The sequence below is a fragment of the Idiotropiscis lumnitzeri genome, chromosome 17 (genome assembly GCF_059441095.1).
Source record: "Idiotropiscis lumnitzeri isolate Australia: NSW breed Sydney's pygmy pipehorse chromosome 17, RoL_Ilum_1.0, whole genome shotgun sequence".
NCBI lineage: Eukaryota > Metazoa > Chordata > Actinopteri > Syngnathiformes > Syngnathidae > Idiotropiscis > Idiotropiscis lumnitzeri.
This window is the reverse complement of record NC_142407.1, coordinates 7,300,420-7,309,298: the sequence shown is the minus strand read 5'-3', so window position 1 is coordinate 7,309,298 and position 8,879 is coordinate 7,300,420. Positions and strand designations below refer to the sequence as shown.

General features: G+C 36.6%; 1 protein-coding gene across 1 annotated transcript; it reads left to right on the top strand.

Annotated features, from left to right (window-relative positions):
- Positions 1 to 1,243: 1,243 nt before the first annotated feature.
- On the top strand, positions 1,244 to 8,629 carry ube2g1a (ubiquitin-conjugating enzyme E2G 1a (UBC7 homolog, yeast)). Its single transcript, XM_088280076.1, has 6 exons — positions 1,244 to 1,466; positions 3,938 to 4,040; positions 4,201 to 4,298; positions 5,803 to 5,981; positions 6,078 to 6,197; positions 7,399 to 8,629. The coding sequence occupies exons 1-5, from the start codon at positions 1,421 to 1,423 to the stop codon at positions 6,162 to 6,164; spliced, it is 513 nt and encodes a 170-aa protein (XP_088136202.1). The 5' UTR covers positions 1,244 to 1,420; the 3' UTR covers positions 6,165 to 6,197; positions 7,399 to 8,629.
- The last annotated feature ends 250 nt before the right edge of the window (positions 8,630 to 8,879 follow it).

Sequence of the window (8,879 nt, the reverse complement as noted above, 5' to 3'; positions counted from 1 at the left end):
GTAAATAGATTTTTATCTGTACTTCTTCCAAAGTGACGAGTGTACTTTTGCCACCTGTGGAGTAAACACGGAGACATAAATAATGATATTGTAAGGTAAAGCAAAGTTTTATTGTTGGCCTTCATTTTGACAAAGTGACCGTTGACCCAAAAGCTTATCCATCAGTAAGATCACGTGGTTACTAATTTTTTAGTTTTTCAGCCATGATGACTGTATGACAAAAAGTGCATATTCGGGTTTTACGGGTACGGTAGCTGGAGGAAAAGTAAATATGAGATTTATGGTTAATTTAATGTTAAGCTTAAAAGATATATCAAATAAAACTCAGTTTTGTCCAAATTTTGTACGTTTTTGTTGCGTTCAAAGAGAAATTAATACAAAATATATTTTTTTAACATTTTAGTGGGGTCTGTGAGTATATGGAGGACTGAAAGTGCCAAAATAACTAATGAAAATAAATAAATAAATAAATAAATACACCATGAAATGTTTAATTAAAATTTTCTTTAATTAATTAATTAGATCAGTCATTCATTAAATATGGAAATAAATAAATCAGACAAATATATAAATGCACCACTGAATAATTAAAAAAGTGTCATTAATTATGTTTCATTTATTCATTAATTATGGAATTAAATATATCACTGTGTCGTTAATTAATTAAATTACCAATAATTATATGTAATAAAGTATTACAATATTAACTATTTCTGTATTTAATTATCTCTGCATCTAATTATTTCTGTATTTAATCAATTTTTTCATGGTCCCGCGTTGCAGTGTTGCAGTGTTGACAGTTTCATGAACTTTAATTAAACATTTCATCTTGTATTTGGGAAATGCGCTATATAAATAAAGTTGTATTGTATTGTATTTTATTGTATTGTATTGTATTGTATTGTATTTATTTATTTACTCTTTTGGCACTTTCTGTCTTCCATATGTCAATTGTTGCCCTCTAGTGTGTTCTGTGAATTATTACATTACCAAGTGTCCAAATATTTCCTCATTACATCATAAATGAAATGAGTGCTCTACGTCCATTTTCAGATTTTACCGGTTATAGGTTGACACCTATTCAAATAATGCCCTTAATTTCAAGAGGTAAAGCAAACTCCGATTTGATTAGACGCTTGCACACAATTACTGCACAGTACAGTGTTTGTAATGCAAGTATTTTTCAGAAGATGGCAGCAACGTACCTATGAGCACACAGCAGCTAGAAAACCAGCGAAGAAGAAGCGTTAACAGTCCCTAGCTGAGAGAGAACTGCAGCAAAGGGTGACGAAGAAGAAGAGATGTCGCGAATGCTAAACGGAAAATAAGAGGAGACGGCGCACTGTGCAGCAAACGAGAATATAACGCTGTTACCTCGGCATATTACTGTTCACAATAGCTGCATCACATTGGCTAAACTATGACAGAGCCTCAATCAGCGCTGTTACTCAGGAGACAGCTCGCAGGTAATGAAACATTTGGCGTTAGCGGATACTGCCTGCTTTGCTAATGAACATTTTAGCTGGGACTCAAGCGAGGGTACGGACGCAAACTGTTTGAGGGAATGTTCCACTCTGACGCGAATGTCCCATTACTAATAGAATAAACTGCGGGAAAATTGTCGAGGCGATTGTTGACAAACAGCCTCTTGTTCGTTGAGGAGAAGAGTCGGAGACAACGTTATCATGATGCATGCAGATAAGTTGTACGTTCGTTGTCAGTTATGAGGGGCCGAAATTCAGGACTACCTCTTACATTCAAAAGTGAAATACACTTATAGGCACCAGTGGAACGCGGCCCGTTACAGTACTTAAGAGTACGCTGTCACGAACACTACTGAAACATTCTCACTCGCGATGAAATGTTCTCGTACCCTATTGAAACATTCAGCAGTTTTCCCTCGTTTATCACGGGGGTTACGTTCCAGGCCGTCCCCGCAATATACGAAATGTGCGAAGTAGCAAACAAGTATAATCGTATAAGGAAGAATCGTCTTTATTTATCAGATGCACACACATAACTTTATCTCAGCATTTGACACAACACGGAGTACCGTTTGGGGTATTGGTGTCTTGCTCAAGGACACCACAGCCATGTGTTTAGGGGATGTTGGGTGTGGATGGACTTGAATCAGGGTCCCCATGTTTGCAGGCGATCTCGACCACTTTCTCACAGCTCCCCATTTATTATCATATTCGTTATTTCTATATGTAGTGACAGCATCTGTTGAGACTACTGACACTTGTGCTCAGAGTGTGATTTTGATGACTGTATTTTCCTACTGTTAGTTTAATAAAGCGATTGAAAAAGCTCCCGCAGCTGTTTCCATCCGCCCTCTACCTTCTGTATATGCACATTATGGGTTAAGATTGGTTGTAACTAGCAATGTGCATCATCACGTTAGGCTTCAATTCCCTAACAGTGTTTACTTTACCGGCGACATGCAAACTGTACAATAAAAATATGCAATGCATTGACTCGCAAAAAGTGATGTCGTGAGGGACAACTTTGTGTCATAAGCGCATTTCAGTGTGATGTGTGAAAGGATTTTAGTAGTGTATGTGACAGCTCATCAGTAATGTATGCAAGAACATTTCACTAGCGTCTGCTGATGTGCATCTCTCCAATAAAAGACGATTTGATATTTATCTTGATACATGATGGGGGGGGATTCGATTCAAGGATGTAGTATGGCTCAGTTCGACAGGGTATGATAACATTCGTTTCCCGTCATTTTACATTGATATAAATGAACACTACTGTAAATATGGCATTTCCTTCAAATATCGAAAAAATAAAAGACAATTTGAAAAGTATCTCACGTATTTTAAAGTCAAAGGAGTCCATTGGATGTACTCACATGTTTTGAATCAAAACTGATTTCCAGATTCAAATCGTATATTGTTACACCTTTATTAGTGTTTATGAGGGCATTTCACACGCGAGTGTGAGAAATAATGCTGAATTATTTTCCTCATAAACACAATTCCGTCCCCAAAGACTGTTTCGTGTGGGGCTGGCTGTAATCCCTAATTAACATTTTGCTGTTTACACATCCCTTATGTGACTTGCACTTGTAGATGGCACCTTGTGTTATTACCGGTTCCCCCTTATCATTGTCTTATTATTACACCCTCATTCTGCAGTACTTGACCAAATTTCTCTTCAAATGAGTGTGTAATGCTAAATTGACTGACTTTGCTTCAGTTTTGCTTCCAACTGCTAAATTAACTAATTTTGATTATTTTCCCAACTTTTAACCCCAAATCAAAATTGGGCTTAACCTTAATACACGTATATTAGCAGTTGGATTTGTGTAACAAATTGTACCGCTTTTTTTATTTTAACAGCGACATCTTTTGGGCCGTTCGGTTAAGTAGTTTTTAGCTGGTGCTGGGTGAGTAATGATGTATGGACTCACCGAGTGCCTTTACCCCGAAGAAGAAATTTGACACTGCATTTTTACCATCACTAATTTAGGACCACAGAACAGAATTGATACCAAGTATCCTCTTACAAAGAGATGAATCTGACTTGGGCATATATGTTGACCACCACTATGTATATGATGTTAATGACAAATGCTGGCTTTGTAAAAGAAGCTGTAAACAAGATTTATTTCCCTCTTTAAGTTTGCTTCATTTATTGTGTGTTCATTTATAATCAGTCCCAGGATATTTTCTTTCTTAACAGTTTGGCAAAGCCTTGATGAGTTTTGTAGATGAACTAAGCGTCACCCTTTATTGCTCTGCTACGATGATATTGCAGTATCATAAAGTTAGTAGGCCCCAGATAATTATGTGGCTACTGCAATTGACTGATCCTCAGCTTAATCACGATCAAGTAAGAAAATTCCGCAGACAGGGTTGTATTTTTAGGCTGAGGCAGTCAAGTAATAGAAATAACTTGGTGTGACCTAACTTGTTTTTTTCTCCAGAGCTGAATAAAAACCCTGTTGAAGGTTTTTCAGCTGGCCTGATTGAGGATAATGATCTGTACAGATGGGAAGTTCTTATCATTGGACCACCAGACACGCTTTAGTAAGTCATCACCTTTTCTATTTTGAATGATACAGTGTCACATTCATACGTCTTTACCTACACTCTTGTCACTCTTACAGGTTTGCATGTTTTGAAATGTGATCGTGTTGACATTGTTAAAGTAATTTTTCTATTTGGCTGTTTTTTTTTATGTTCACAGTGAAGGTGGTGTGTTTAAAGCTCATCTGACATTTCCCAAAGACTACCCTCTCAGGCCACCTAAAATGAAATTTATCACAGATATTTGGCACCCTAATGGTAGGTACAGTCGGAAGATACACAATGTTTTTGCAAAAAGATAACTGATATCAAGTCCTGAATTGTTCATGATTAACAAAGATTTCTTTGTGGTTCATCATGGAAATATGCAAGATTTTGATGAAGAATGGGGTATTCGTTAACAGTATGTGAACTTTTGTAGTGGACAAAAGAAAGTGAACACAGTATCCTTGATGAAATACTGCACCAGGTTTTTGTGACGTACAGTAAATATTTTATTTTTTTTTTAAATCCATTTTTTATTAAAAATTAATATAATTTCAATGGAAATTTGATAAAGACCATAAAATAAATATGTTGCTGAATCACCTTTAATTTTAATTACATCCTTCAGTCATGTCATCCCACACTTTTTCATTTGGATTTAGTTCTGGGCTCTGGCTGAGCCATTCGAGAGCAACATACTCTTAAGTGGCTCACTGTGGTGGCAGCATTATGCTTTTGTTTTTCTTGCAGCTAGTACAGGATCTTGAGTGAAGGTCCTGGGATTTGAGAACAATTTATAATTCCAGTGGCCCAGCCAGAACCCAGACCTAAGTCCAATTGCAAATATGTGGGCTGATCTGAATAGGGTTGTGACAAGAGATGTTCTCACGGTCAGACACGTTTGGAGCGTATATCGAAGGAATGTTGATGAACTGAGTTCGGTTTTATAAGTAGTCTGTTAAAAATACTTCAATACAGTGTAGCTGGTGAGTTACTTTTGATTTATTGTTTTTATTTAATGAGAGCCTGAATATTAAATAGATAAAAACATAAAATCTGAATGTGCAACGTTTATTGCCCATCAATATCCTATATAATTAATCCAATTAAATTATTTGTTTTATTTCTAAGGTGTGAATACTGAAGCAACCAACCTATTTTTATTATCTCAACCAAGCACAAAAGATTCTTAGATTAATTGGCCTTTTCAGTGGAATTGTGCAGGTTGTATCATTTTTTATAGTGCTTTTTTTTCTTTTTTTTTTAAATGAGAGGTTTCTCAGTGTTCATGTTCACTTTCCCAATCCACTGTAGATTCATATCAATTAATTAGAATATTGTGGAATACTTAATTTCTTGTGGTTCAATTAAAAAAGAAAACTGGAATATTATAAAATTGTGACACTATATTTGGACAACTGCATATTGGAGGTTTATCAGCATTTTTTTTTGAAGACCGTCAGTTATATTTTCACTTTTCGCGGGCCGGCCCAGTCACTCCACCCGTGTGAATAGGAAAACCCAAATTCACCATCTCAAGGAATTAGAATGTAAGATTTTCACTTTTTGAATTGAGCTACTGAAAGAGATAAATAAGTTTTACACTATTCATATATATTTTACTGTACTCGAACATGTATGGTACAGTCAGAAAAGACATGCGACCTTTTTGATATCATGCGGCAATATTCGGCATGAAAGTTGTTATACAGACATCACTGTGCATTTATTTTTGGTTGTCATGTAATTAATTGTTTCCTTTGTTTTTTTGTTGTAGTTGACAAGAATGGAGATGTATGTATTTCTATTTTACATGAACCTGGGGAGGACAAGTATGGTTATGAAAAACCAGAAGAACGCTGGCTTCCCATCCATACAGTTGAAACTATTATGATTAGTGTTATCTCCATGCTGGCAGACCCAAATGGTGACTCGCCAGCCAACGTAGATGCAGCAGTAAGTTTGCTTATTACAAACACAATAATTTTTGATTGGGGGGGAAATGCTTCAGACTAAACATGTTTTTTTTTCTCGCTTTTTTCTCCTCTGTAGAAAGAGTGGCGGGAGGACAGGCATGGAGCATTTAAAAGAAAAGTTGCACGCTGTGTACGGAAAAGCCAAGAGACTGCATTTGAGTGATATTTAGCAAGGATGTAAAATCATGTTTTCAGGGCAAGTATGATGTATTCTTAACCCTTTCTTAGATGGACACTGGTAATAATATGTAAACTAATGTCCACATTTGGAAGTCAATTAATTATTTCTGTTAATGAAAAAAAATATTAAAACTGTTGAGGTCAAAATTCATTAATTATCCGTTATTTACATGCAAATTAATTGGTAACACTACGTTCTATTCCAAATCAAAAATGTATTCTCTTACAGAAAGTTTCATGAAAGCTATATAAGCCCATGAGGGGAAAAAAGCAGTCGTATAAATTCTCTTTAAATTCTCAAACATTTACTCTCTCAACTGAAAGGAGTTTTAGTTTTGTTTTCCCAAAGTTTCTGAGAACTGCCAACTGTCAACCAACATCTGGCACCTGTGATCGAGTATTCCAACCCATGATAGTTACACGTCATTACGCAATTCCGCTGCATGTTTTGGTTTTGCCTTTGAAACGACACCACATCACCCCAATGTTTTTTTTTTTAATTGGATTAAGACGAAAGGATTTGGCTGACCACTCCATGTTTTATCATGTTGGTCTGGAATCAAGATGCAGCTTGCTTACTGGTGTGTTTGGGCTCATTGTCTTGTTTCAGGAGCATTTCCTTTTTGGGACAAAGCAACATGAACCGTTCAAGCATTCGGACTTATAAACTGATCCATGATGCTCAACTGACAAACTTTGCAGCTCCTAAACACTACTATTTAACAGTCTTTGTAATGTTGCATCATTCTCCTCATGGCCACGCGATGTGTTCTTTGGCAATTTGGAACCTCTTCAGAGCACTTTTTTTCCTTTTCAACCATTGTTTAGTTGCCATTTGGTACCTGAACCCAGAGGTGACAGATCCGAGCAATGTTGTGGGGCAGTGCAGGTGACCGGGTATCTATGTGCCTGAAATTGCGCGGCAAATGCTTTACACCTCATTGGTCATACCTTCTCTGTATGGTTGGTTCATTTTCCTCGGCCACAGTGGTTTCTTTCCAAAACAAAAAAACTGTAAAATTTCCCTTTTAAATACAGAAAATGTGAAATACCTACAGAAACTCACTTCAACTTAATCCCACGTTATTTTCTGTTGTGATACAATACTTGGACTTTTCCACGTTTCAGGCAGTGTTGAATCTCCTCATTTTTTTTGTCTGAGCTACCACTGTGATTGTTTGTCTTGATAATTTCTTGTGTGTTGTGCTTTTCCACAGGTCTCCAATTGAAGCTCAACATGGCACTGTTTCCTGCACTCTTCCACCATTTTGCCAGGCGCGTCCTCCTTTTATTTTGGCAGGAAGACTATGACTGGCTCCTCTAAGCTGCAATAGAACATTACAGTGACTACCATGGCTGACAGACAACCACCAAGCAAGTGCCAACTGAACATAAAAAAAAAACAACCCAGAAGAAAAAAAAACAACACTTTGCAAGTCAATGAACTGCTTCTACATTCAGGAAGATATTGTAAAGACATGTATATAGCACAGACGAAACCGGATAATATATAAGATCCCTCTCTACACATCATGCACTTAGTATCAATGAATTGCGCTGGCTCCGATCTATTTTTTTCTTTCCCTTTCTCCAACATATGCTGTTTTTTTTTTTTTCCGTTATCAACAGGAGGTCTTAAATTGAGGATCAGAATGTTGCGTGAAGAGCTTGATTGGTTTAAGCACGCTATGAATGACAAGTTTTGTCATTTCTAGACTAGCCATATTTGCTATTTGACATGGATTCTTAAACACTTTGATGACCTTATTTCAAATGTGTGTTCACTGTAATATTGGGTTTTATTTAGCTATTAAAAGTCTTACCATCTCATTCTTTTATCACCAAACAAAGCACCATACTTGTTCATTTTGTGCATGTGCAAAAGTTTTTGGGGTCTTTTTGCAAAAGTGCCTCCAGATACAAAAGCTTGGTCATCCTGCATTGAACAAGAACTAAATGAAATGTTGGAAATCAATGGAAAGATACTGTATATGCAGTGTATAAATTGGTCTGATCGCCAGCACACATGCAGTTTAGTCATGCTATCGTTCCCAATTTAATGTAGCAATAAATCTCCTTACATGAAGTGTACTCTTGTACACAGTACAATTTAAGGTCCTCCAAAAATCTGCTATTTTAGTAGCTGCTCTTTTTTTTGGGTCAGTGTTGTCCATAGTTGGAATTGTTCTGCATGCTTACCTTTCTTTTTCGGTTTATTTTTTGCTGTTTGTTTCTGGCATTTTGTTTGTGAATGTTTGTCCATATAGTGTATGTTCCCATTTTGTTGTGCTCTTCCTTCATCAAATCCAACAGTCTCATTATTCTGCTCACTCAACGGTTGCAGTTTTTGGCTCATGTACAAAGACAAAATACTGATGTATATTTTTCATGTTATGAAATCTGTTACCTGTAGTGAGCTCTTCTATTATATTGTGTTTTTTTTCCCAATATTGGCGTGCGTTAAATTGATTCTTTGTGTTCTGGGCCCTGCATAAATGGTAAATCAGTTCTGAGGAAGTTAGTTTAACCATTTCCTGGAAGCAAAATTAACTGCATTGCCTCCTTTTCCAGTACAGTATTACAATTGCTCCACTCCAAAGGAGTCCAAACTACAGCCCAGGGGCCTTTTATGGCCCAGCATCCATTTTCAGTGGTCCGTGGCATATACTAAAAATGACTTTTAACACAGCTTGCAAGT

Coding starts and splice junctions, on each gene's coding strand:
- ube2g1a (XM_088280076.1), top strand. CDS start 1,421: ATGACAGAGCCTCAATCAGCGCTGTTACTCAGGAGACAGCTCGCAG. Junction 4,299..5,802: donor AGATATTTGGCACCCTAATG/GTAGGTACAGTC, acceptor TTTTTGTTGTAG/TTGACAAGAATGGAGATGTA. Junction 5,982..6,077: donor CAGCCAACGTAGATGCAGCA/GTAAGTTTGCTT, acceptor TCTCCTCTGTAG/AAAGAGTGGCGGGAGGACAG.